We start from the raw sequence: 27,999 nt of genomic DNA on the forward strand, positions 1-27,999 counted from the left end.
ATTGTTAGTCTCTATACAGGATAAGTAATCCCCTATATATTATTTGAGAAGCATTACAACTTCTTTTTGTAGCCACATGTCATCACTATAATGATTCTTAGAATCATTAAAGAAATATGTTGGTCCATCTAATTATATAATAAGATTTTTATTAAACTAACAATAAATTCATCATTAATGTACTTTATTATTTTCTTAAATAAAATTTACGGAATTGCCTAATGTGGCTAAAGTATATATGACAATTAATGATTTTGAATAATAAAGATTTGATAAAAAATAGTGTATCTTCTATCATATTAGTTTAATTTTAAACTATTAAATAAATTAAACAACCACAATAACCATATAATAAAAATTTAGATTTTTATGTATATCTTATATTTTGAATTTTTATAAACGGCTATAAATTATTAAAACTGTTAAAAGTCTCACATTCAAATTTTATGATCCATGGTTTAAAATTTTTGTTATGACAAAATACAAATGATTACAAAAATTATATAAGTAAAAAGTCTAATTTAATTAATTATTAAGATTAATATATATATATTATTTTAAATTAAACTATACACCATGTAAAATACAATATTTTAGTTTCAAAATTTACTTTGAACAATTTTTTTGATAAAAGTTTTGAACGATCATTGACAACTTTTTTTTTTTTTAAATTATAAATTACTAAAACTATTAATCCCACAATGAAAATTTTGTTATCAGTAATTTAAATTTTTTTCTATAAAAGATACAAATGATCGAAAAAACTATATGAGTAAAAATCATCATTTAATAGACATTAATATTAAAAATATACTAAAATATATTATATATGTTAGTATCATTTAAATTTAATAACATATCCTATCAAATATAAAAAAAAAATATTTTTTGGATTAATAAAATTGATTTATATGTTCGCACCAATTTAATTATATATTTAATAGTTACTGACTTTTAATTATTTAATATATATTTATTATTTCATAATATGTAAAAATATTTAATACATAAAATAATTTATATATATAATGTTGATTCCGCGCAAGGCGCGGATCTTAACCTAGTAATTAAATAAAATGATATCATATGCTGGGAATCAATCACATGGTTGTAGACGAAATTGTTCATTTTAGTTTAATTTATTGCATTCATGATGTAAGCGCAACTATTATAATCCACCGATTATCACACTACTACATATTTATTTTGTCAAACCAAACTGCGATACAATATTTTAACAACTACTATATTTTATGGTCCTCGCGTATGACATGAGAAATTATTATAATTAAGGGATATTATCTCGAGTAGCAAAATCTTATAATCTACCGACTATAAAATAGCAGGCCGGCAGGCATGTATAGATATAGGGGTATTACTTTACAGCCAATCTTATAATCGGTTGCATTCATGTAAGCGCAACAGGCCAACACGTCCTCCACTACTACATATTTCTTTTGTCAAACCAAACAGCCATACAATATTTTAACAACTTACTATATTTTAAGGTTCTCGCATATAACATGGAAAATTATTATAATATATATTAGTTTGAGTAGCAAAATCTTATAATCTACCAACTATTAGAAAAGGGAGGCAGACAGGCATATATAGACATAAACATTTAATTAGGCCAAACACAAAAAGGATATAAAGACTATCTACTGAGGATCGAGAGCTAATTATTATATATATGGCGATATCTCATGGCCAGCCCTCGCTTCTTCTGCTCCTTGTATCACTCTTTTTCTTACCGGCTGCTTTGGGCTTATCTACTGGATTCGTAACCTGCAATAGTAAGTAGCGGTTGATGTTTATTTTTGTATTACTTTATTTTTGATAAAAAAAAGCAAAATAATGCTACTTTGATTTGTGAAAGTTAAAAAAAATATTCGTAGTAAGATGTTGGTATCATTTTCTTCTGTTTTTTTATTTCTTTTGGTAGGGACTTTTGACTATCCCGTTGTTGTCAACACTGTGGAGATCTCCCCAGACACGATTACGAGTAGCACTAATGCAAACATTACGATAACCGGGGTTACAAGTAAATCTTTATATATATATATTCCCTTTCTTTATGATTGCCAAGTTAACTTTTCCAGTATTGTTTTCTTGATAAAAAGAAATGTTGGTATGAGCAGGCATAGACATCCTTGATGAAACAACCGTAGAATTTAACCTTTGGTCAGTCCTCTTGCAACTTCTTTACGCTTTTTAGATGTTTAATAAAAATAAAAAGAGGTTAACGTCAAAAGTCTTGAACGCCGGCAAAGTGCGCTTGAGTATTATTTAAGTCTCTCTCTCTATCTTTCTTGATTCTCCTCGAGTGTTTTTGGATTTGATTTGGATTATGCTTGTGTTGTGCATGTGTGTGATCAGATGATTATCATGTGAAAACAGATTTTTTTTCAAGCATTCGTTTTCATGCGACTTTAAGGATTGGTAAGATGGAACATTCTTAGCTTTACGTTACTACAATATTTCTACGGGCTTGAAACATAAAAATTGACTTTATCAACAATGATTTGGTTTGTGTATTTTTCTCATGTTAAGGATTGTATGGATGGATCTTTAGACGAAACTAGCGTGTGCTCTGTGTGAACATGTTGAAGAAGTTGGGGATGAAGGCCGTCTGCTAAGGGCGTGTCTTATCCTAATTTCTCTAAGAGCTTGTTTTTATTACGCGCAAGAGATCTCAAATTATTTAAACTCTCTAACTAGATCTTGGGATCGATGCATTTGTGCATGATAAACTTGCTAACGAAGATGCAAAGTCACCCTTGACGGTAAATAGTTTATAAATCTCCTATCAGAAACTGAAAAATCTACAGTGATTAATGAGAGGGTTTCATGGTTGTTCCTTTTTTCTGCAGCTACATCCCACGATGATGAATGTAGCCTACAGTGATCAAATAAGATGGTGTCGTGGTTGTTCCTTTCAAAATCTCAAAACGATCATGGTTTGACTCGAGCGGCTACTTCCATTCATATGGTTCATGAAAGAAATCCAAACAAGTGGATTTGAGCTCTAATGAATTTATTGAAATGTAAAAGAGATGTTAATAGATAGTTCCTAAAACTTTTTTATGCAAAAGAAACAAAAAAATGAAAAACCTTAAGATTTGTCACCAAGAACAAAGTATATTTCAGAATACATCTTACATATTAAAATAAAAGTCATGACTTCTTTCATGTGTGATTTTTTAATTTGGATCATTAGTTAGAAATCATATTAAATGCATTTTATTAAGACTAATAATACATAGAATCTTTAAACTATTTTAATCATAATATCTTTTGATATCTTTTCATTTTAAATATAAAAATATTTATTTTAAAATTCTGACAAATTTGTTTTAAAAGATTTTTACAAGTTCTTCATTTTCAAAATTATATTTAAATATTTTCATTAATTACGAAATTAATAATTATACATTAATATATTCAGTTATCGTTTATAAAATGAAAATTAAAAAATTATATAATATTTTATCTATTATATAATCATAATCAATCATATTAAAAGAAAATTACTATATTGAGCTAAATATAATAAAATTGTATTAAATTTATATATTTATATATTTTATTTTCGTAAGTAGAAAATATTTATGTTCAAAAATAAAATCTAATATGTTGGTGTTTAATTGTATCTTTTCGCTTCATTTATTACAAAAGTACAAAACATAAATTACCTATTTTGAAGTGTTTTATTGTATCTTTTCGCTTCACTTTCTCACTCTTTTTAACTACTTCACTAATCATATTTACTATTATATTTTGGCAGTGTTTATTTACATATTAACCATAACAATTCGACATGTTTAAATGAAATTTCTTCATTTGTGACAAAATTCAAAATAGTTAACAAAACGTTTTTTATTTGTTTGCAGAATTAGTTAGTCATAGACATTCGGGTACCAGTTCAGGTACGAGTTGTTCCTTTCGGATATCGTATTTTTTGGGTTTTCAAATTAGACTTTATTCGGGCATTGTAAATTTTTGGGTGGGTTTCAAGTTGGATTCTCCCAAGTCTGGATGGATTTGGTTTTTATGTATAGAAACCTAAAAATGTCCAAAAACTAATGTCTCTAAAATAATTCTGGATATTTGTACCAAAAGTAACCATATTAACCGATTTGATTTGGGTTTTTTGAATTCTAATTAAAAATAAACTAAAAATAACCAAATAACCAAAAGTAATCAAATTACCCAATTTGATTATGGTTCGGTTCTAATGTATATGAACCTAAAAATATTCAAATACTTATACAATTGATTACATCATGATACATATAAAATATACTCCCTCCGTTTTATAATGTAAGTAGTTTTGCCTAAAAGCACAAACATTAAGAAAATTATTATATTTTAAAAAGTATTGTATAATAAATAGGTTAGATATAATTTAACCAATCAAAAATAAGTTTATTTAATTTGATTGGTCACACTATATTCAATAAATATAAAAGTTACCTAGAAATATGAAAACTACTTACATTTTGAAACAAAATTTTGTTCCTAAAACTAGTTACAATATAAAACGGAGGGAGTATAACACTAATCAGTAAAAATAAAATATCAATTTATGAAAAAGTAAAAATTAACACCCGCACAGACGTGCAGACCAATCTCTAATAAATGTTAAAAGAGAGGTCGCTCTAAGCAGCCAAAGTTACATTATATGTTAACAAATATGATTCCTTAAACATTATTTGTTTATATGTCTGCGCTATGTTAATTTTCAAAAAAAATGACACGGCTTTGTAAAAAATATGATATAACTTTTATCTTATAACAATATTACAATTTTAATAGTTAACTTTTTATGACAGTATTTTTTTTTAAAAAGTTAAAAATTAAAATTTTGAATTATGACAAGATTTCTAAATCAAATATAAATAAATTTTGAATATATAAAATTTTGATTAATTTAAAGATACCTATATAAATTAATGATGAAATTTTAAATTATAGTAATATTCTTGAATAAAGTATAACTAAATTTGGATATATGTCCTAAAATAATTTTAATAAACCAAAAATTAAATTAAAACATTGTTAAACTAAACAGGAAAAATATCTGTTTACTTATTTTTTTTAAATTTAAAGTTAATGAACCGAAAAATAAAAATTTATTATTTAAAAAAATTATTGTTTTAATTGTTAATCTAGTTTTTTCTTAAATGAGTAGCAGTTGTTTTCTGTTCAGTTTCTATTTGTTTGGCCAATTTAATTCCAGCATTGGGTATAGTCATTGTTTAATCTAAAGTTTAAAGTTAATTAGAATCGGTGCCGGACTTTAGCACTATATATGCTTAAAGTCATTACAAAGCATCTTGTTTTCTTTAATCTACGACTTTACGAGTTTTTTGTGGGTATAGGTGGGATAGAGAAAAAACATATTTACAAAATATAGAAAAAAAATCGTGGTATTTATGCAGGTCTTCACCTAGTGATATTTAAAAGAATACAGTTTGGACACCTAATCGCGTGTGTTCTGTAATCACTAACTTTATATATATTTTTTCAAAAGCATTTAGATCAAAGTCTTGGAAGAGAAACGCATGGGTATAATCATTGTTTAATCTAAAGCATAACGTTAGAATTAGTGCTTAACTTTGATTAAGTTGCACTAATGCTTAAAGTCATAAAAAAGCATCTGTTTTCTCAAAATTACGACTTTATGAGTTTTTTGTGCTTTTCATTGTAAAAATATATATATTTAAAAAACTGCATTTATCTAATTATTATTTCTTAAAAATTATTGAAAATAGCTAACTGCGAAAAATGATGGAGAGAGAGAGATTTAATGTGTTTTCATATGTGAAAACATTAAAAGTATACTACATGTTTCATTTTATTTGTAGTTTTAGAATTGTACACACATATTAAGAAAACATTTAATTTTATATATTTACTAAAAAAAAACGTCATTACAGATACATCTAACCACATTTCAACCAATAGAAAAATAGATTGGAATACAAGTTCAATAAATTTTGCATTGAAATTATAAAACAAAATTTATTTTGAAAGGAAATATTTTCTCTACAAAGACAAATAAAGTGAAACGGAGAGAATATATTTTAAGGAACAGAGGTAGCATGCATGTCTTATGATCTATTTATATTCATTTCACACACTAATTCAACCTAATTCCGATAGTGTGACCAGGCTATATTGTAACGTGGGAAGTATTAACGCTGGCACAGTTTCATTTTTGAGTATGGGTAAAGTCTCTTTCTCTCTTTCTTGATTCTCATCGAGTGTATTTGGATTTGATCATTTGGATTATACAGATTTGTCCAAGGATTCGTCGAAGGGGAGCTTATCAAGACAGGATCTCGGGGGATCTTCCATCTCATCCCTCTCCAAAGGCAAACAGGTTTGCTGATCTATTTCCGAGATTAATTCTTCATCATCAGTGTTGAGAAATCTCTGTCCTTTGATAAGTTACTAATTTGTTTTCTTACTTTTCTTTGATCGCTGAAATCTCAAACATGTTTGGTAGATTTTCCAAGGTCATAGAGAAGTGTTTACACACTTCATTTCACTACCATTAGCCACACACTCTAAGCTGCAGGATGAGGTTAAGGGTTTTCAGGCTTCTGTAGTGAGTAAGATCAAACAAAAAAAGTTAATAAAAAATTTAATTATTAGTGTTTGTTTTGGTATTAAATTTTTGTTTCCCTTTGTCATACCATTTTTTTATACTGGACAGATATGGGTTTCCACGAATCATTGCTTGTTTCGCCAAGTAAATTACATTTGACTGTGGTTATGCTAAACTTAAAGGACGTGAAAGATTTGGATAAAGCTAAGCGTGTCCTTAAGGTTATAATTAGTTTCCCGTGCGTTAAGAGATATTGTATGCTTCTTCTTCTTCTTCTAGGATTGCCTTTGATGATTGAGTGCTTGTTTTTTTGCTTTATGAAAATCAGGATATTTCTAAAAATGTGAATGATGCTTTGGATAACCGACCTGTCGCCATACGACTTAGAGGATTGGTAAAATGGAACATCCTTGGCTTTAAGTGACCACAATATTTCTAGTGGCTTGAAATATAAACTTTGACTTTATCCCCAATGATTTGCTTTGTATATTTTTCTCTTGTTAAGGAATGTATGGAGGAATCTTTAGACAAAACCCGGGTGCTCTATGCACCTGTTGAAGAAGTTGGGAAAGAAGGCCGTCTACTGAGGGCATGTCGTATCCTAATTCTCTAAGAGCTTGTTTTTATCACTCTTGTGCCTTGTTTCTAAGATGAACTGATATCTCACAACGAATTTGGGGTTTCTCGAACGTCTACTACCCTTCCCATGGTTCACTAACTTTTCCAGCATAAGAAAATGATCAATAGCCACGTTTAATCAAACGTCGCAGACTCTGGTTGCCCTACGCTAGGCGACCTCCAAACGAACAAGACCATCTATGTCAAAACAGTGATCAGTGGTAATGTCAACATATGTAATATTTGTGTGGGAGTGTGAGTGTGAGTGTGTGTGTGTGATTGCAGCAGCATATGTAATATATGTGTGATTTAAACATCATAATATGGCTTGCTATATCAAAAATAAACAAAAGAACTTCATATCTTACCTGGTTGATCTTTTATCTCTTCGACTAGGTTCTCTATCAAATCTTAATCATGTTTACAACAAGGAACACAGTAGAGGTGAGAAGCAGCTTTGTATGAATAATTTGAGCAAAGCATACTTAACGGTCATAACAGTCAATTTCAAAACTATGGGGTAAATACTATAATATCTTAGAAGTTATGGGGTTATTTGTGATAATTTAAAAATAAATAAAACATCGGCACGGGTGAGGAGGCGGAGGAAAGACAGATGTTAACTTGCAGGTCTCTCTTCTTCAGGTTCGGTTCTGATAAAAATCGAATCTTTATCATCTCTGTTTATGTTTCATATCGTTTCTTTTTGGAATCTTAGGATTGATCGTGTAGTTGGATTTACGAGTAGATGTCTTAAATCGAAGCAAGTAAGCTACTTTTTTTTTTTTCTTATAAAAACAAACTCATTTTGTCTTCTCTTCTCTTCATAGCATTGAATTGATGTTTGACGTTGAAGGAACGTTTCAGTATCATGAGCTTTAAGGGGAACGCTGCAATGGATGGAGGAAGCAAGAAGGAAAAGATGGTGAATTTAGTGTGGAGACCCATCTCCACTCGCTCCTCTTCCGTTGTTTATTCAGGTTATACTTTAGCAGTTTGATCGTTTAATAGCTTTTTTTTTATATATATCTTACATGGATTCTCTCATGTTGAAACAGAAGCAGCAGAAGGTCAGTGTAGCAAACCAAGTGGTGTTTCTGAGAGAGCACCAGTTGTCTCAGCTGGAAAGCATTCAGTTTCTCTTGAGGTCCTGATGTTTCCTGTAACCTCTTTTGTTTTAAACTGATTTTGTCTGACTTTGTGTGATTGGTCCGCAGGTTGGGGCTTCTTTGATGAAGTTCATTAAAGGGAAAGAGTAAGAGCTCTGTTTTGTTAATCATATACACTTGTGGGGGGGTTTACTTTAGTGCTAATGTGTTTGCGAACTTTGCCAAAAAAAAAAAAGAGGGACTACACAGATGAAAATTGAAGACGAGATGGGAGTGAAGATCATTTTTCCATCATCAAGAAACGAAGATCACATCAGTAAGATGTTTTTTTTTTGAATTTTACAACCTGGTGTCTATGCCCTTATCCTTTTTTTTTTGTTTCTCTTTGCAGTCATTGAAGGTGGTTCAGTGGACTGTGTGACCAAAGCTTCAGAAAGAATAGCTACCATTGTAGATGAGGTTCCCTTTTGGTCTTTAGTATTGTACTTGTTTTTTAGATTGTGCTCATTGGAATTCACATTATATAGGTTGTAAAGAGTCCAAGCCTTGACTACTCACACTTTGTATCACTTCCATTAGCCATACACCCTGAGTTAGTGGCAAAGCTAGTCAATTTTCAGAACTCTATTCTCGGAAACCAAAGCATAGCTGGTGATAAACAAGACGTGCAGTCATCTACTTTGTTTGGTAAGAACATGAACTAATCTCCTGTAGAAGAAAGCGTGTTCCTCTGACATGCTCGGTACGTTTTATAAAATGGCAGACTTGGGGATTGAAAAGTCTATATTCATAAAGCCGAGTACTTTCCACTTGACTGTGCTTATGCTAAAGCTATGGAAGAAAGATCGATTCAATACAGCTCGTGATGTTCTGAAGGTAACTTCTTTCAGAAGAGATTGTATTAGGAATGCTTCATGACATTGAGTGTTTTGTTTACTGAAAATGCTACTAATCTTCTCTTCATAGAGCTGAGAGATTGATTCTCGATGCTACTTTAGTTGGTCAGTGCCATGGACTGTTTTGCTATTGTTTTGATTATCATATTTTTGGTATTTGGAACCCGTCACTTAGGGAATTAAGAGAAATACGCAAACCTAATGTCAGTGACTGGTCTGAGATGGGTTTTGGCTATGACCCCTCAAGTCAAGATTATAAGATTGTATTGCTTCTTAAGAAGCAAGGCATCCACTCTGAAGCACTTGTGTTTTCCTTAAAGTCAGGTGCGTCTCGGATGATTGAGTTCCGTGACATTGGCATGCTCCACAGTATAGTTCCTGGAACACTGGTTGGTGAAAATATCTACTGGCATGTCTATGATGCTAAGGTAAAAGTAACTGATAAGTTTTTGGGCTTTGATTTGGTGTCAGAGACTTTCAAATTCTACCCAGGTCCGAGTAATTGCGTTAAAGGATTTCCTGAAGTTATAGCGGGCGGGTTGAGAAGAGGAGGCGGCCTATGTACAGTAGGGGTTGACGCCCTGTCCGGTGGTTTAATCGTTTGGTCTGCCCAACATGACGACAAGATTGGTGGTGGTATCAAATCTTGGAGCAAGATTTGCATTCTCTCGCCTGGCATTCTTGAAATCTCGACTAGTTGTCGTATCCATCGCATTTTTGTAGTGTCTGCGATAACTTATGCAGGATTGCTACTAGTTTTAGTAGATATTGATGGGAAAGAATCAATGAAAAGAGAGTCAAAACTGCTTGCGTACAACTTAGAGGAGAAAAGTTTGACAAATGTTGATACTAGTTTGTCCCTCTATTCATGTGGGCGTCTTCTGACGTATGTTGAAACGCTTGTCCCTATTCCTGGACGGTTGAATCTTTAAAGGTTCTTTTGAGCTCTTTTATTTTTTGTTGTGTTTTTATCTATCTATCTATCTTCATCAAAGACAAGACAGTAATTAACATATCATTGTTTATTTGTCTTTGTATCGCTTCCAGTTAGTCAATTTTCAGAACTCTATTCTCGGAAACCATATCATAGCTGCTGATGAACAAAACCTCCAGCCAGTGGATTAAAAAAGAACATGAACTAACTCTGTGGAATGTCCGGTAGAAAAAGCTTGTTCCTCTAACATGTTTGGTACGTTTTATACATTGGCAGACTTGGGGATTGAAAAGTCCATATTCACTTGACTGTGCTTATGCTGAAGCTATGGAACAAAGATAGAATCAATACAGCTCGTGATGTTCTGAAGGTAGTTTCTTTCTGAAGAGATTGTGTTCATTCCTTTTAGGAATGCTTCAAGACCTTGAATCTTTTGTTTTCTGAAAAAAAAAAGACAAGAGTATATCTCCTGGTGTGATGGATGCTTTGGATAACAGGCCGTTATTCATTAGACTTAAAGGACTGGTGAGATTGATACGTTCCTTTTGCTTTGCTTTCATTTACCTACCGGTTGGTTTTGCCTCACTCATCTGCTGTTTTGTTATCTTGTTAAGGATTGTATGAGAGGATCATTGGCTAAGGCTCGTGTGCTTTACATTCCTGTTGAAGAAATTGGTGATGAAGGACGGCTTTTACGTGCTTGTAGTATCCTAGCTTTCAGTGTTAATGTTAATTTAGAGTTTTAGCGTTATGTGCTTTTGACTTTTCTTAACCGCAAGTTCAGAGGTTATTACTGATGCATTTGTGAAAGCTGGACTTGTTTTAGAAAAAGATGCAAACCAAAGCTTGAAGGTAAGAAGAGCTTTCTGAGTTTATTACCTATGGTGAGATTGTTGCATTCACTTGGCTAACATCTATTTTGGGCAGCTGCACGCTACTGTGATGAACGTGAGGCACAGGAAGAGGTGATTCTTAATCCCAACTTCAGATTTTATGTCCGGATAAAGAAAACAATGTTGCAAGAGTCTGATTATCTGAAGAACATTGTGTGGTCTCAGAAAGGACAAGAGAAAGAAGATGGATACGTTTGATGCAAGAGAGATCCACAAACAGTTTGGAAACGAAGACTGGGGAGAGTATCTGATCCAAGAAGCTCATCTATCACAGCGTTTTGTGTTTGACCAGAGCGGTTATTACCGTTGCTGTGCTTCCATACCCTTTCCTGGAGAACATAGAGACTGAGAAGAAACATTAAACCAGCTAGACTCTCTCAAGTCTCAAGCTTTACCTGAGTCCCAACATGTCTCTGCTATGTGTGTGACACTATGAAATTTCACAACTTTGAGAAGTGAACCGAATTGTAAAATTGTACCGGTCATCTTATGTTACCCAAATAAGTGTCTTCGGTTTGGTTTGTCTTGGTCATCAATAAACCGATCTACAACGTGCTTGTACTTTTTACAACTAATACATATACTGAACATATTTGTTGAGGGAAAATCCCATTAAAAATCTCTAAAGTGGTCATTACTTTCATTTTAAACTTTCAAACTAGATTTGGACCCGCACAACCGTGCGAGTATTAATTTTCATGTTTATATATATTTTACAAAATTAGAATATATTTTTAAAGTTACTTATATATTTAAATGTTTATATATAATTATTTTAAATATAACAATTTGATAGTTTTCATGTTGTAAGTTAATTGATTATTTCAAATCATCACATATATTTGATATTTTTTATTATAGTATTTTAAAATTATTTTTTATTCAATTATCATGATCTTGATCCGTAATTCAAAGCGCTAGATTTCCTTTTATCGATATTTTTTTATGTTTATTCACTTAAAATAATAACTATATATATATATATATATATAAAAGTTTAAGATAAGTTAATTTTATACATGAATTATCTAATTTACTAATGTTAACCCGTTCTACCAACATATTATATTTCTAGAATAAATTTTTAATGTTTGTGAAAATAAAATATATTAATTTATCAATTTAAAATAATTTTATCATATTTAGTTAAATACAATGTTTTCTTTTAAAATGATAGATATAACTATAAAGTAGTAAAATTTGATATAATTTTTTTTATTTTATAAAAGATAAATGAGTATATATATATTAATGTATAATAACATTAATTTTATTACTAATTACAAAATTAGTTAAAATATTTATATACAATTTTTGATAATTAAGATATTGTTATAATGTTTTTCAACACATTTGTTAAGAAAATTAAATATATATATTTATATTTTAAATTAAAAGATATTAAATTATATTATGATTTAAGTAGTTAAAAGATTATATATTAGCATTAAGGACATACATTTAATAAAAAAATTAAATGATGATCCAAATAAAAATAGTACACATGAATCAAGGTGAGTTTGTTAACCAATCCGGGTTTTTAGAAATCGATGTTATATTAAGAATGATATATTATTAATTCATATTATTAGTAATAAATGAATGATAAATGATTTCTAGTGAGTGTCTATTTTTAACAAAAAATACACATGAATCAAAGTAGTGACTTCTGTTTTAATATATAAGATTTTAAAATTTTATAATATAACCCTCAAATTAATAATACTCTCAATAAAAACTATGAAAAAGGCTCACGTGTTTTCTTTATTATTATAGTGGATATAATTATAAACACCGTTGACGTGATGCTTAATTCCACTAAAAATTTTCAAAACGAGATTATTTCAATTTTAAATCTTTAAACTTTCATAATAAACCCACAAATTAATAATACTCTTAGAGCATCCGCATCGCGGTTAATTTGGGCCGTCTCTTTATTTTTTTTTTGATTAAAAAAATATTAAAAAAAGAAGAAAGCGGAGGAGACGAGTGTTTCGTTGGCTCGGGAAGAAACGTCTGTTGGTGGACGCATGTCAACAAGGGAGTGGGTGGAAGTTCGGTTACGCGTTAAACGCGTTTGAAACTTGATTTTTTCTCTCTCTCTCTCTCTCTCTCTCTCTCTCTCTCTCTCATCCTCTCGACTTGGCGATTTCTATGGCGAATCTGTCTCTTTCTCTCTCGAATCCTCTCGACTTGTTCTGATCGGTTGTTATGTGTTGGTTCTCGTCGAATCTGTCTCTCGGTGGGTCTCCTCGACGGCGAAGGAGGTTTCCCGCGGTGGCTCGGCTCTAATCAAAAGGTAGTGATAGGAGATCATATTGATTTTGATTATGCATGTGATTGATTATTGTTTAACTTGTTCTGATCGGCTTATTTACTTTATATTTTGTTTGTTCGGTTCGATTTGGCGAGCTATGTGGCGACGGAGCTCTCCTCGACAAGGCTGTCTCTGTCCTCGTCAGCGACGGAGCTCTCCTCGACGGCGATGAAGCTGTCTCTCGGTGGTGACAGAGCTCTCTCACTTTGCTTCTCCTCGAATCAAAGGTAAAGTTTCTGTTGTTCCTCAAAGTCTTAAATATTTTAAATTTTCATGGATCAAATTGAATTTGTTAGTAAGATTGTTTCAATATAGATGGATTGATCTAATTTGATTTGTTAAAAGTCACAGATGAAATCGTTTTTAATAAGTTCTGAGTAGTACTTATTGTTTGTGTGTTTGTGTCTAGTTTGTGTTCCTCAAACTCATGGATCTAGTTTGTGTTCTAGTTTGTGTTCTAGTTTGTGTACTTATTTGTTAAAAGTCATGGATCTAGTTTGTGTTCCTCACAGTCATTGATGAAGTTTTTACTTCTTGTTTGTGTGTTTGTGTCGGAGTGCGTGGCTCGAAGGTACAAGAGGAAGGAACCTCAAACGAGAAGAGGGCAAAGCAGAGCAATAAAGGTAAATGTCTACTCCTTTCGAATTTATTGAGTGCTTTAAGGTTGAGTTAGGTAGTTAATGGTTGTGTTAGTAATAAATAGGTGTAATGGAACAAAAATGCGTCTACTTGAGAGCTTACTTGCAAGGAAGGAACCCTTAGATGATTATGAAGAAGCTCTAAAGAAAAAGCTCATAATTGAGTGCTTGTCTAACTAGTTTAAGTATGAATTTAAGTTTTAATTTTATGTTCTTAATCTTCTCTGTTGTTCCTTTTATCCAAACTTATGTGGTTGCTTCTGTTGTTTTTTTAAGCTTCTGTTGTTGTTATGTCTTGACTTTATAATATATCAGTTGTTGTTGCTTCTGTTCTGTTGTGTTTATAACTTGTTTTAAGCTTCTGTTGCTTTTTTACAGACTGGACCATTGGAGCATGTCACAGACTCGACAGTGAGAGCATCATAATCACATGTCAAGCAAAAAGACAAGCTCTCTTGTCTCCTCATGTCACGGACTCGATAGGAAAAAGACAAGTTCTCTTTTAGTCAATGATTCTGTTGTATCACATGTGAAGGAAAATGCCAAGCTCTCTTGTAGTCATATGATTATGTTGTATCACGGACTCTTGTATGAACTTGTATAAATGAAAGCTTATTTCACAATTGCAGACTTCCATCTCAAGTTCTTTTATCTTTTCTCTCAAGCATATTCTGTTGTATCAAGTTTTTTTTAATCACAAGTTTATAAACGCTTGATCACTAAATTCCTTCATCCAAAGTTCTTCTTAATCTCTTATATTCCACTCCCTATTATCTCTTAATCACAAGCTTCTCTCTATTTAATCACTTAAATGGCTTCTTCTTCTTCTCAAAACACTTTTGATGATACATTTGATGATACATTTGATGAGCTTTTTGATCAAGCCTTTGAGAATTTTCAAATTCAAGATGATCAAGAAGAACGAAGAAAAAAAAGAAAAAAAAGAGTTTATATTGAAAGACATCGTGAAGAAGGGCATAATCGTTTATGGAACGATTATTTCAGCGAAACTCCGACGTATCCTCATAATTTATTCCGGCGACGTTTTAGAATGAACAAGTCATTGTTCATGCACATTGTTGATCGACTCTCCAACGAAGTTCAATATTTTCGGAAAAAAAAGATGGTCTCAAAAGGAATAGTCTCTCTCCACTTCAAAAGTGTACCACCGCCATTCGTGTCTTGGCGTATGGTTCTGCAGCTGATTCTGTCGACGAATACCTCCGGCTCGGTGAAACAACAACTCGGTTATGTGTAGAAAATTTTGTGGAAGGAATAATATATTTGTTCGGCGAAGGGTACCTAAGAAGACCAACCCCAGCTGATCTTCAACGTCTATTTGATGTTGGAGAGTATCGTGGCTTTCCCGGGATGATAGGAAGCATCGATTGTATGCATTGGGAGTGGAAGAATTGTCCCACCACTTGGAAAGGGCAATATGCTCGTGGTTCGGGTAAATCAACAATCGTTTTAGAGGCGGTTGCTTCATATGATCTCTGGATATGACATGCGTTTTTTGGACCTCCAGGTACATTAAATGATATTAATGTTCTTGATCGTTCACCAGTTTTTGATGACATAATAAATGGTCAAACTCCGAAAGTCACTTTCTCTATCAATGGACATCAGTATAATATGGCTTACTATCTCACCGATCGTATTTATCCAAAATGGTCAACTTTTATCCAATCTATTCGTATACCGCAAGGGCCGCAAGCAGTTTTATTTGCTCAGCATCAAGAAGCTGTCCGAAAAGATGTAGAGCGGGCTTTTGGAGTCTTGCAAGCTCGCTTTGGCATTGTTAAAAATCCAGCGAGGAGTTGGGGTAAAGTCAAAATTGGGAAGATTATGAGAGCATGTATCATTCTCCATAATATGATAGTAGAAAACGAACGAGATGGATACACTCAATTTGATGTTCAAGGGTTCCAACAAGGAGAAGACCAAGGAAGTTCACATGTTGATCTCACGTATTCTACAGATATCCCTTCAAATATCGTAAATATGATGGGTGTTCGAACAAGAATTCGTGATACACAAAGGCATAAACAACTGAAAGATGATTTGGTTGAACACATATGGCGTAGATTTGGAGGTGATGAAGATAATAACTGATCTCTGATGCTTATTTCAAATAATTCTCGTTGATTTTAATAATTTTTGTTTTCACGTTTTAAATTTAAAATCTATGTTTAATATGTTGTCTTTTATTTATTAAAAAATATAAGTTTTTAAATAAATATTCAATATTATTTTATTTTCAAAAACTCGAAAGCAAGAGACTTGCAATGCAGACATCAAAATCTCAAGGTTCTTGACAAAGCCTCTTTAACACCTTTATGTCTTACATATTATTAAAATTTAATCAAGAAATCCTTAATGGAGTTGTGGGATAATGATGCTCTTAGAGTTTATTAGAGTTTGGCTGGAGGAAGCGACGCCTCTCCCAAAATTGTTTTATTTCTTCCACCATAGAAAGTGATATTGGCTTCTTTGTGTAAGTCTCATTCTATGTCTTTTAAAATTATAGTACTGCACATAAAAACATTTAATGTGACATATATTATATAATAAGATAGAGAAAACCAAATATCAACTTTTTAATGCTTTGGTCGAAGTAGTGCATGTCATATGTATTGGCCTTGGCATCGTAATGGTACCAACTTTTATTTGTTTTGAGTTCCTTGTTCTTACACTTTTACTTTTTTTTGTCATTTCAATAGTCATGCTTTTAAAAGCTTTGGTTTGAAGATGTCAAAATTAGAAGTGGGGCCCATGATGGAAAGATGATAGTATGTTTAGAAAAACATAGATGTGGAGAGGAGGTTCTTAGGACATCAACAATTATGTCATACAAAACCTTAAAACTATGTTAAACGAATAAGTTTTAAAAGAACAAGCTATTCAAATAGAATAAAATAAACAACTAGTTTACTAAATATATAACAGATTTTAACAAAAACAAATTGACATTGTATTAGTTGAATAGACATTAATGAGCGACTGAGTGATGGCGTGAGTGGATCTGGTGTTTATTGATGTTTGTGACTAATACAATCGTATTTTATATAACAAAATTTGTGCAGTTCAACTTGCGAGCAAGAGAGCCACAAAATTTTCTGACTCATGTGAACAATCACATCGATGAGCAACTGGAAGAATATCATGAAAAGATTGCATGAGAAAATAAGAGAAAAAAAACAAGCTAAGAAAGAAAAAGAAAATTCGGTTAACAAATTTCTTTGAATATTCACATTTTGTTAGAAACAATATTAGTTACATGATTTGTCTTTTATGTTCTTTTTAATTGTTATCACTTATTCTAAAACATAATCTTGTCTTATATGTATGTTTAAATTCATCAATTGTGATTCTTTAAACAATCATTTACTATCCCATCACAAAATATCCATAAATTTGTAAGATTCGGTCAATTAGTTACGATTTAAGGCAATATATCATTATTTTAAAATCGTAAGAAATGGTGTTTCTTACATTTTCGATGTAGTTTTAGAAACCGTAGTCAATTTTTTTCCTAACCATTAATGTATAAATTCCCTAACTCCATAAATTTAAAAAAACTGGGATTCAAACATAACTTTTAATTCGTTTATTTTGGGATAGTTGTTTTCCTCGATGTAATTAATTAGTTATAATTTTGTATCCCACAGAAAAATGAGAAAAAATGATAAATAATTAAAGGTTTATTATCAAGTAAGTAAATAATACAGTATATATAAAGGCTTCTTGCCGAGTTTAAAACGTGATTTACGCCACTTTTTCTCTAATTAACGTGATATTGTATGTTAAATTAGGTTTATCATAGACTTAGGGAGTTATTGGTAGTTAAATTTTGAAGGAGTTATAAAATTTAGAGATTCTATTGTTATTGGTTTATGTATTCTTACAATCTTGTTAAAATCCTTTGTTATTGGTTTATGAACTTTTAAATTCTATATAAAATCCTTTGTTATTAAAAAAGTTTAGTTTTTATTGATTTTTTAATTCTAGTAAACTCTCTTGTTATTGGGACATAAATTTTATCTAATTTTACTCATAACACTCAACTTTATAAATATCATCCATACTCATAAGATTCTTAAAATCTATGTAACAAAAAACACAACTATACAAACACAAAAAGTTGTGTATTACATTTTTGTTGTCATGTGAAAGATAATTGTAAAAAGAAATTTAAAGATAAAAAAATTATTAAAGATAACATAATCAAGAATCATGAAAAAAATCATAGGTTGACCTTATAAAAATTTAAACAAAAATCAAACAAGACAAATTCAAATATTAAAAAATAAAAAAAAATTATTTTAACATCAAATAACTATATTTCTTGAAATAAAAAAAAATTAAGTATTTTTATTGAAAGATAAATCTGGAAAGAAAAACATATATGGAAATTCATGCTATTCAATCATAATCAATGACAATTTATGCAATACATATGACAAGAATTCATCAAATCTACTTAACTCTTAAAAATCTTTGAACTTTAAAATTTTTCAGATTCCACACAAATTTCATTTCCAATAGGTCCCCGTTATAATCCAAAACCAATTAATCAGTCAAAATTGACAATTAACATTTTATATATCTTCTAAAGTTGATGTAACATTTTTTTTTATTCATTGATACCTTTTTCAGATTCATCATAAACAATTGTAAGAACAACATCTATGATACAAGATCAGTGGCTTTGAGAAGTGAACCAGACTGTAAATCCGTACCGGGCATCTTGTGAAAACCAAATAAGCGTCTTCGGTTTGGTTTGTCTTAATCTTCAATTAACCCAGCTACAACGTTGTACCTTTTTACAGTCAAATTTAAAAGGTTTTTAAATTAATACATATACATTTTCGTTTAAAACGTGGTTAATCATAGGTGAAAAGCTGCTTTATTATAGGCTATTCATTAATAAATGTGCTAATTATCAAGTCAAACAGATCTAAAATTGGAAAGATGCTTGGGCATGGAGGCAACATGACAACGAAAATCAAGCTTATTAAACTCTTAAGATTGGTATAGTTCCACCGGCTTATCTAATCACAACTAACTAAAGTATTATATAATTATGCATGTTTAAATGAGTTATCATTCAACTAACTGAGCTTAATATATAGATATAGTTAATTAAGATAATAATGATCCCATCGAAACGACTCTTGGTGTATTTGATAAGGTGGCAGGCTGGCAGTAACGAACCTTGTAAATATGTATTCAGTTTCTTGAATTAGTAAGAACCTTAACATATAGACTAGAAATTAAACATCAACACATGTCATTCCCATCTCAACATAATGTTTGGTTCTGAAAAATCTTTTTTAAGAAATGCCTTTCTAGTTATTATAAGAAATTATAAAACTGAACATACAAACGTTATTTTAAAGTTTGCTGATTGTTAGACACCAAAGGTATCTAGGTAGCATTGGATTCAATAAGAGTAACAATTATGTACAAGATGAATCAATGAGTGTGATGGAGAATGTTCGTAGAAGGGTGAATACTGGAGGCCTAATTAATTAACATTGTGCAATGGAATATAATCATGAACGAGTCACATCTTCAAAAAAGATCATGTCACATGCAACCACCTCATATTTTGGCCGGTCTATCAGCCATACACATTGATTACAGCTCACGCTTGTCCCTCCTTAGTTTTCCTTGTTCATATCCATTTGTTTTCTTGTCACTCTATTCTCATCTTTATGTTTTATCCTCTTTTCTGTTTTTTGAATTTTGAAGCTCCTCTATCTTTTGGGTCTATCACACCACCATCCTTATTTCAATAACTTCAAAGTTTCCATTTTTACTCATTTGAATATCGGATCCTTAATAAAAAATCCGATTCAAATAGCTGACTATGTTTTTAAACATAATAGCCGCTCTATACAAAATGTTGCCAAACAATATTTACTTATATAACAAAAAGCAATATATAGCTCAAAGTTTATAAGGAAACTATCAATAATATTATAACGCCCCGACCGCCAACGGCTAATGGGCCTCCACGCCCGCTCTCTCGGCCCGTGGGCTTCATTCTATTTGATGGTCGGTGTGTAAATTTTCCAAAGTTCGAAATCATTGTTTACTGACCCTGCAATCACCACATGACATTTCTATGTGCTTTGACTTCACTTGCACGGTATCGCGAATCACTTCCCGAGAAGTCACACATCCTTTCACTATTCCAGCCTAAGAACTCTTAACTCTGGAGTTTTAAACGGATGTGTGACGGAAAAAGTAAGTCAACTTTGATGATATAGATAGCCAAATCAATTTTATTAAACCTTTTCATATATCACAAACTCTATATACAACTTGGATGTTACAAATATAATTTATGTGTCCGAAGTATCAGATGATTCACATCATTTATAAATTTTTAAACTAGACAAAAATTTAAATCTAATAAGAATCTACAAAACTTTAGGGAGAGTTGCTAACTGATTCAAAACCCCTTGGTCAATTTAGAAGAAAAAAACTTCGTAAATTTGAAATTTGTAGGAATTTGAAAAACAACCTTGATGGTATTTTGAAAATCAAAACACAAAATTGGTATTTTGCGAGTTTTCCTATATAGTTTTGTTTTAACTAATGAAACATTAATCAATAGAAAATCATTATTTGAATAATATTCACTATTTTGTCGTACTAGTGTTACCCTGTAATTTAGATGGTGAGAACTTCGTAACCACGACTAGATTACATATAGTAAAAGCATTACTATACCTACGTGTGTGGTATATATATATTATCTTGCTTTTCTCTAGAGTGTTCGGTTACATGTAAATTTCATTATTTTAGTCTTTTTAGGCAACTTCCTAACACAATTCACGAATAGCTATAGAGTAAAATGGAACCACGCATGAAATCATTTAATAATTTGTGTCCACCCAACAAGAAAAATAAACTCCTAATTAGTAAGGTTAGTTTAAAAATATTTTATGCATGGATACATGAGGAGACTCCTATATAAAAAGAGATGGGCATGCCAAAGACTATCATCTTCTTCATAAAGCAAAATAAAACTTTCACACTTTTTCATTCTTCATCTAAAACAATGGCAGGAATTGCTTTTGGTTCTTTTGATGATTCTTTCAGCTTGGCTTCTCTAAAAGCATACCTCGCCGAGTTCATCTCCACTTTGCTCTTTGTTTTCGCTGGTGTTGGTTCCGCCATTGCCTACGGTTCGTAACTTATAAACATATCTAAATAGTCTTTCATAATCTGTAACAATGGGTCCATTATACTTAATGAATGTGTCATATTTATGTATATAGGGAAGCTGACGTCGGATGCGGCTCTTGATACCTCGGGGCTTGTTGCCATCGCTGTGTGCCATGGTTTCGCCCTCTTCGTGGCGGTTGCAATCGGAGCCAACATCTCCGGTGGCCATGTGAACCCAGCCGTCACTTTTGGACTTGCTCTCGGTGGTCAAATCACACTCATCACCGGACTTTTCTACTGGATTGCTCAGCTTCTCGGCTCCACCGCCGCTTGCTTCCTTCTTAAGTTCGTCACCGGTGGATTGGTATGTCCTCATCATAACGTCCTTACTAATATAATAAATTTTGTTTCTATTAATAGAACCTACATACACCAAAAATCATCTTTTCACTTACAAGGAAAGAAGAAATTAAATCAATTAAATCTCTATTGACTTTTAGCAAAATAAACCTTTCGGAAACAAAAAGTTATGTCATAATATATAGCTTTGTTGGTCTACATTTAAAAATTCATAGTCTAGGGTCTTGGAAGATAGATATTAATCGAATATAAACTAGGTTACAACATAAGAAGGGCATAAGATACATAGTAGTTTACAAGGTCAAAAAATTCATCTCCATGTTTTTCAATAGTTTTTGTTTGTCCATTTCTGTCTTTTATGTTAACTATATACGAGACATAAGATTTTTTTTTTTTTTTTTTACGAGACATAAGATTTGTTAAAGTTGAAGTTATATAATATTGTAAGTTTATGTCTAATTCAAATGAACTAATGAAACAAACGCCCTGAACTATTCTAAAACGCAGGCGGTTCCAACTCACAGCGTTGCGGCTGGACTAGGAGCGATAGAAGGAGTAGTGATGGAGATCATTATCACCTTCGCTTTGGTCTACACTGTCTACGCCACCGCCGCTGATCCCAAGAAAGGTTCTCTTGGAACCATCGCTCCTCTAGCCATTGGTCTCATTGTTGGTGCCAACATCCTCGCTGCTGGTCCATTCTCCGGTGGATCCATGAACCCAGCACGTTCATTTGGACCAGCTGTTGCAGCTGGAGACTTCTCTGGTCACTGGGTGTACTGGGTGGGACCACTCATCGGTGGTGGACTCGCTGGACTTATCTACGGAAATGTTTTCATGTCATCTTCCGAACATGTGCCTCTTGCATCTGACTTCTAAGCATATAAAATGCGATGATTCTTGATTTATATTTCTGTGTATGATTTCTTTGTCTCTCGATTGATATGTTGCTTTGTTTGGAGTTTGGTCCCGTTTCGTTGTAATTGTTTATCCAATATGTATGAATATCATTTAATGGAAGGCTATTTGGTTGTTACAAAAAAAACAAAAGGAAGGCGCTATTTGGTTACATTTTAACCTTTTTATCTAAATAGTTAGTTGTATGGTTAAATATCGATACTTAAAAAAAAAAACGTGACGACAGTTCTGTGACATAGTAAGAACTTAAAGAATCGTTTAACGTAGAAGTTTGGGTATCATCATTAAGCAGAGTCTTAGGAATATTCGATTCCATTCATGAGCCTTCCATATGAAAACTCTACATGTGTTTCTGTTGTTCATTTGCTATATATACGAAGACAGTGTGTCTGTGTGTCCAAGTAACCAAGAAAGGTAATGCAGTTTTTTTCTTTGAAGCGTTTTTGTCGTTTATATAGGACTCAGTCAACAAAATTCAAAACTTTGGAACTGGAAGATTCACTGACATCAACTAGAACAAACAAAAATATCAAAAAGAAAGACCATCATTAAGAAGACATAAAAGGGTAAAACAGTAATAATTCTCTAGCAGTCGCCTGCGTCGAGAATAGAAGAAGCTGCGAGGAGGAGAAACGCGAGCAAGGCGAAGACGACGGAGATTGCGAGATGGTCACAGAAGAAACCGAGAGACTTGCAGAAATTTGGAATAGGCATGTGTCTGATTCCTGTTCTGTTCATATTCGTCACACCTAAAGCCGCTGATCCTCCACTCACCATCGCACATCCCAGTATCTGATCTGCAATGAAACAAAACCATGCTTGTGTTCTTGTCGGAACAACCGGTGTTTTTCTCATTAGTCTGGTCCCACTTAAAACCAGTTGCACGGATGAGTAAATAACCGTCGCTGATGTAACCACCACTAGATATCTGCAACGTTAACGACCAGTCAATTATATGTAATGTATTAAGTATTCATTTGCGATTATGAAAATTGGCTTACATGAGGGAATCTGAGAGAGACCAAACGGCGTGGAGCTGAAACTCGAAACCGTAGAGAGTTGTCATGGTAGTCTCACGGGCTGTCACCATTAACAACAAAGACACAGCCGATACGGCCATGCACATGGCTCGTAGCACAACCATTGCCACGTCATTGCGTGTGCCTCCGTGACGGTTATCCTCGTCGTATGTTATGGTGACCACATCGCGTATGTCAAGCTTCGTCTCTTCCACTGTTATAGAGTTTTTCTTCTGCTCTGTTGCTTTCGCCATGGCGTATCAGAATGATATACTAAGGCGAGCCAAAGACGGGTGTATATAAACACACAAGCTGGACATGTGGCTAGTTTCTACTGGAGGTTCAAAACAGTGCCCGTGACTGAGGCTTCTCTTGTTCCATGTATATCAGTGTCTTTCAAGCAGTCGTAGTGGTGGTCGTTCTGCACGAGGCATGGACCTTTGTCTGCTCAAATACAAACAAATATTTAAATGCTAAAAGAGATTTTTATAACCAGATGTTACCAACTATAGCTTGCGTCGATACAAAGACAACTTCAAATTTTGAACCACTAAGGAAATGCCAATTCGGAGAAGCTTAAAACACCAAACATCAATCAAGTCAATGAACTTTGAGACCATCGACTTTGATCATACCACACTTTTCAAACTGAGAAAATCTGAAAGCAGTTAGCTATTATGATCAGTTCCTAAGATAGAAGAAATGAGAGGCATACACGAGATAAGGCACTTAATAACACTACCTCTATACCAGTTATTATCCATGTAAAGAGTCAGAATTCACAATGCCCCAAAAGTAAAATCACGATCAAAGACACAGCCATATCTAAGCAATGATTAGCATATTCTAAGTACTTGGTTCACCTATAATACATAACACACATGAAGGTTGACAGACAAAAAGCCTAAAAAACAGTGCTATAGCATCGAAGACATTGGGAGACAAACACAGTATAAGGCACACTTGATAAGACTACCAATATTATGGATGCATATCTTTTAAAGTGTCCAATTTTCTCCCAAAAATATTTATGATTCTTTAAATTTCAGATTTGGCTCTGGCTAAAGATTTTATTATATAAAGATGTTGACAATATCAAATGAGTTGGAGACGGAAGAGGATCTCTAGATTCATTGTGCAGGTATACAATACATATATATATACACACCCAATCATGTTTCTCGATAACCCTAAGTCATCTTTATTAAGATTACTCTTGTGATAGGTATATACTAAAGGTAAAGCAGAGCATAGGAGACCTCAGATGTAAAGATTGAAGTTTTACGATTTTATTAACTTAGTTTGATACAACCCTAAACATCTCTATTTATATAAAGATAAGAACCATTCTAGAAACATGACAGCTAGCCCTGACAGTTCACTCTTCCTGCTCTAATAGCGCGTCAAAGCGGTTACTGAGGGTGACTTGACTGGCTCGTAGAACCGTACCTTTGTCTTCTTCCTTTCCTCTGTTTTGTGTTACTGATGTTGTTACCGTTGCAGGTAACTGTGAGCAGGACGTGGGCTTCACATCTTGATGGGCCAGCTTCTTTATATCTTCTGATCCATTGGGTCTAATACTCCCGCGCAAACTCGAGGTGGGTGACAACGCAACGTCGAGTTTGGAGCGCAGACTGAAATAGTTCCGTTGAGGTAATGACTTTGTAAACACATCTGCCAGTTGTTGAGCTGCTGGAATGTGCTTGACAATCTGTGATCCATCCGCAACTTTCTCTCTCGCAAAGTGATAGTGAGTTGCAAAGTGTTTCGACTTTCTGTGTAACACAGGGTTAGCCGTGAGGTGGACTGCTGATAAATTGTCACAATATATCTCTGCTGGATCAGTTTGCTTAACTCCTATACTCTTCAACATCAAGCTAATCCAGGCAAGCTCTGCAGCAGTATCAAAAAGCGTTCTGTACTCTGCTTCTGTGGATGATCGAGCAACTGAATCTTGTCGTTTGGCTGACCACGATATGAGGTTACAACCAAGAAAGGTGCATAAGCCACCTGTTGAACGTCTAGTGTCTAGACACCCTGCCCAATCACTGTCACAGTATGCTCGCATGTCGTGAGTCTGGGTCTGATTCTAGCTGAACTCCCATCTCAATCGTTCCTTTAAGATATCTCAAGACTCGTTTTAGCAAATTGAAGTCTGCAACAGAGGGAAGATGCATCTTTTGACACACCATGTTGACAGCAAATTGTATATCAGGCCTGGTCAGCGTCAGGTATTGCAATTTGCCTGCTAAACTTTGAAAATAAGTTGGATTACTGAAGGCTTCATCTTGATGAGGTACTCTGTCCAGTTGCAGTGGCAGAGGTGTGGGCATGGGAGCACAGTCTAACATACCAGCTGCCTGTAGTAGATCCGTAGCATACTTTGCTTGATTCAGAAATAATCCAGTAGGAGTAAACTGAGCCTGAATGCCAAGAGAGTAGCTCAACGGTCCCATATCCTTCATTTGAAACTGCTTCTTCAGAGAGTGTAACAACTGATGAAGAAGATCTTTGTTATTACCAGTGATCACCATGTCATCTACGTACAGTAGAAGAAACATCACATCCTTTCCCTTCAAATAAACGAACAAAGATGGATCTCCTGTGTTACAGAGGAACCCAAACTCTAGTAAGTATGAACTGAACTTGTCGAACCATGCCCTCAGGGCTTGTTTAAGACCGTAGATAGCCTTGCGCAGAAGGCAGACATGACCAGGATGATCTTCATCTTCCAACCCAGAAGGCTGTCTCATATATACAGTTTCAGACAAGTCTCCATGCAAAAACGCATTCTTAACATCGAGTTGTCTAATGTCCCATTTCTCTGTAACTGCGAAATGAAGTACCATACGTACCGTAGCTGTTCTAACCACAGGGCTGTAGGTTTCTAAAAAATTTACTCCTTCTTCTTGCTCATTTCCTCTGGCTACAAGTCGTGATCTCAGCTTGAGAAAAGTACCATCAGCGTTCAGCTTTACCTTGTGGATCCATCCACATCCAATAGGTCTTATATCTGGTGGTGGAGGAACTAAGTCCCATGTTCCCACCTCATCACGCATGTCTATCTCCTCTACCATAGAACCATTCCAACCAGAATGATTTAAAGCTTCAGTAAGAGTCTTTGGAACTATTGGAATGCCTTTTATTGTCATCAGGGCATATCTTGGGTTAGGCTTCACAACTCCAGCCTTTCTTCGTGTTGTCATTTGATGACTGTTCTCAGGGACCTGAGGTGGTAATGGTTCAGCCGCAGTTGATCATCAAGTTCAGAATCACTACCAGTCTAAGAAGATCGTGAAGAACTTGATATCGTCTGTTCCTGAGCATTATCAGCATTCAAATGAGGAGCTGTATTCATTGGGTTAGGTAAGACAACCGAGACCGCCCTACCAATCTCTTCATGTGAAGACGTGTTGTCGGATCTTTCTTGCTGATGCACAATCGGTTCTTGAAGTCTCCAAGCAGCACTCAACTGAGTAGTTGGTGAAGCAAGCAAGTGTTTATAAGTGTCTTTGAATGGAAGTCTTTCCTCATCAAACAAAACATGTCTGTTAATGTAAACTCGCCCCGTTGGTGGATGATAGCATCTATACCCCTTGTATCTTTCATTATATCCAACAAAGACACATAGCAGAGATTTAGGATCGAATTTGTTCTCTGCATATGGCCGTAAGTAAGGATAGCATGCACAACAGAAGGCTCTGAGAGCTGTGTAGACCGGTGCCTTACCATTCAGAATCTCAAACGGACTGATCATCTTGTCATTGGCAGAGGTAGGTAGTAGATTACTCAGGAACGAAGCTGTATAAAACGCTTCCACCCATAACTTTTGCGGCAAAGAACTCTGAAACATCATTGATAATCCCAGCTCTGTGATGTATCGATGTCGTCTCTTTGCAATACCATTCTGTTCCGGAGTGTGTGGACACGAGACTAGATGTTTATTCCGCAGGAAGCAAAATGTTCCATCAGACGTTTATTAACAAATTCACCACCACCATCTAACTGGAACACAACTATCTTAGTTTTGTATTGGTTCTCTACGTGAAGTTGGAATGATTTGAAGACAGAGAACACATCAGACTTCAATTTTAGGGGATAAAGCCAACAGAATCTCGAGCAATTGTCAATAAATACAACGTAAAACCGAAAACCTTGGGCTGAAACAACAGGTGCAGGGCCCCATACATCACAGTGTATTCTCTCAAGAACTCTGTTGGAACGAAAGTCTGAACTAAAAAAGGGAAGTTTACATGTCTTTCCTAACTGACATGCTTCACATAACGACTGGGTAGTTTTATTGAAAGAGATAGCTTTGATTGTTGATAGATGCTTCAGAAATTGATCATTGGGATGTCCTAGTCTCCTGTGCCACACGATGTCACTTGTACTCTGCTGTCTTGAAGAATAAAATGACAGAAACTGTGGATCATCCAGCCGATACAGCCCCTTAGTTTTGTTTCCCCGACTGAGAACCCGACTAGTGAGCTTGTCCTTTA

The 27,999-nt window shown here is 33.6% G+C and overlaps 4 protein-coding genes and 1 long non-coding RNA gene across 7 annotated transcripts; 4 read left to right on the top strand and 1 right to left on the bottom strand.

Moving 5' to 3' along the window:
* Positions 1 to 1,071: 1,071 nt before the first annotated feature.
* On the top strand, positions 1,072 to 3,363 carry LOC125584517. The gene is made up of 6 exons (XR_007321433.1): positions 1,072 to 1,796; positions 1,946 to 2,044; positions 2,142 to 2,184; positions 2,380 to 2,442; positions 2,554 to 2,786; positions 2,874 to 3,363. It is a non-coding gene; the product is annotated as an uncharacterized LOC125584517 (long non-coding RNA).
* A 2,546-nt stretch (positions 3,364 to 5,909) lies between these two features.
* On the top strand, positions 5,910 to 7,601 carry LOC106356377. The gene is made up of 6 exons (XM_013796139.3): positions 5,910 to 6,233; positions 6,303 to 6,388; positions 6,515 to 6,620; positions 6,725 to 6,837; positions 6,945 to 7,010; positions 7,122 to 7,601. The coding sequence occupies exons 1-6, from the start codon at positions 6,119 to 6,121 to the stop codon at positions 7,227 to 7,229; spliced, it is 594 nt and encodes a 197-aa protein (XP_013651593.2). The 5' UTR covers positions 5,910 to 6,118; the 3' UTR covers positions 7,230 to 7,601.
* A 192-nt stretch (positions 7,602 to 7,793) lies between these two features.
* Positions 7,794 to 11,687, top strand: LOC106358143 (activating signal cointegrator 1 complex subunit 1). Of its 3 annotated transcripts, none has more exons than XM_048753122.1 (14): positions 7,794 to 7,879; positions 7,953 to 8,001; positions 8,102 to 8,214; positions 8,293 to 8,381; positions 8,452 to 8,489; positions 8,580 to 8,659; positions 8,735 to 8,802; positions 8,871 to 9,030; positions 9,107 to 9,219; positions 10,633 to 10,698; positions 10,788 to 10,878; positions 10,958 to 11,025; positions 11,101 to 11,138; positions 11,232 to 11,687. In XM_048753122.1, exons 3-14 carry the CDS (start codon positions 8,106 to 8,108, stop codon positions 11,413 to 11,415), a joined length of 1,104 nt encoding a protein of 367 aa, XP_048609079.1. In that variant the 5' UTR covers positions 7,794 to 7,879; positions 7,953 to 8,001; positions 8,102 to 8,105; the 3' UTR covers positions 11,416 to 11,687. The 3 variants fall into 3 exon arrangements, with proteins under 3 accessions (XP_048609079.1, XP_048609076.1, XP_048609077.1); XM_048753119.1 differs by having other exon boundaries at positions 7,798 to 7,879; positions 8,091 to 8,214; XM_048753120.1 differs by having other exon boundaries at positions 7,836 to 7,864; positions 8,091 to 8,214.
* Positions 11,688 to 20,914: 9,227 nt separating this feature from the next.
* LOC106358144 (aquaporin TIP2-1) lies at positions 20,915 to 22,588 on the top strand. Its single transcript, XM_013797896.3, has 3 exons — positions 20,915 to 21,223; positions 21,317 to 21,567; positions 22,071 to 22,588. Exons 1-3 carry the CDS (start codon positions 21,019 to 21,021, stop codon positions 22,440 to 22,442), a joined length of 828 nt encoding a protein of 275 aa, XP_013653350.2. The 5' UTR covers positions 20,915 to 21,018; the 3' UTR covers positions 22,443 to 22,588.
* A 283-nt stretch (positions 22,589 to 22,871) lies between these two features.
* Positions 22,872 to 23,907, bottom strand: LOC106356378 (CASP-like protein 3A1). Its single transcript, XM_013796140.3, has 2 exons — positions 23,483 to 23,907; positions 22,872 to 23,409 (listed from the first exon to the last, which is right to left on the bottom strand). Exons 1-2 carry the CDS (start codon positions 23,752 to 23,754, stop codon positions 23,067 to 23,069), a joined length of 615 nt encoding a protein of 204 aa, XP_013651594.1. The 5' UTR covers positions 23,755 to 23,907; the 3' UTR covers positions 22,872 to 23,066.
* Between the last annotated feature and the right edge of the window lie 4,092 nt (positions 23,908 to 27,999).

The sequence above is a fragment of the Brassica napus genome, chromosome C3 (assembly GCF_020379485.1).
Source record: "Brassica napus cultivar Da-Ae chromosome C3, Da-Ae, whole genome shotgun sequence".
Lineage (NCBI taxonomy): Eukaryota > Viridiplantae > Streptophyta > Magnoliopsida > Brassicales > Brassicaceae > Brassica > Brassica napus.

Excerpts from the sequence above, each read along its gene's own strand:
- LOC106356377 (XM_013796139.3), top strand. The coding sequence starts at position 6,119 with ATGATCTATTTATATTCATTTCACACACTAATTCAACCTAATTCCGAT. Across the intron at positions 6,389-6,514 it reads CCCTCTCCAAAGGCAAACAG|ATTTTCCAAGGTCATAGAGA; the intron begins GTTTGCTGATCT and ends CATGTTTGGTAG. Across the intron at positions 7,011-7,121 it reads CCATACGACTTAGAGGATTG|GAATGTATGGAGGAATCTTT; the intron begins GTAAAATGGAAC and ends TCTCTTGTTAAG.
- LOC106356378 (XM_013796140.3), bottom strand. The coding sequence starts at position 23,754 with ATGGCGAAAGCAACAGAGCAGAAGAAAAACTCTATAACAGTGGAAGAG. Across the intron at positions 23,410-23,482 it reads TCTCTCTCAGATTCCCTCAT|ATATCTAGTGGTGGTTACAT; the intron begins GTAAGCCAATTT and ends TTAACGTTGCAG.
- LOC106358143 (XM_048753119.1), top strand. The coding sequence starts at position 7,851 with ATGTTAACTTGCAGGTCTCTCTTCTTCAG. Across the intron at positions 9,220-10,632 it reads CAGCTCGTGATGTTCTGAAG|AGTATATCTCCTGGTGTGAT; the intron begins GTAACTTCTTTC and ends AAAAAAGACAAG. Across the intron at positions 11,139-11,231 it reads AACGTGAGGCACAGGAAGAG|AAAGGACAAGAGAAAGAAGA; the intron begins GTGATTCTTAAT and ends GTGTGGTCTCAG.
- LOC106358144 (XM_013797896.3), top strand. The coding sequence starts at position 21,019 with ATGGGCATGCCAAAGACTATCATCTTCTTCATAAAGCAAAATAAAACT. Across the intron at positions 21,224-21,316 it reads TGGTTCCGCCATTGCCTACG|GGAAGCTGACGTCGGATGCG; the intron begins GTTCGTAACTTA and ends TTATGTATATAG. Across the intron at positions 21,568-22,070 it reads AGTTCGTCACCGGTGGATTG|GCGGTTCCAACTCACAGCGT; the intron begins GTATGTCCTCAT and ends TCTAAAACGCAG.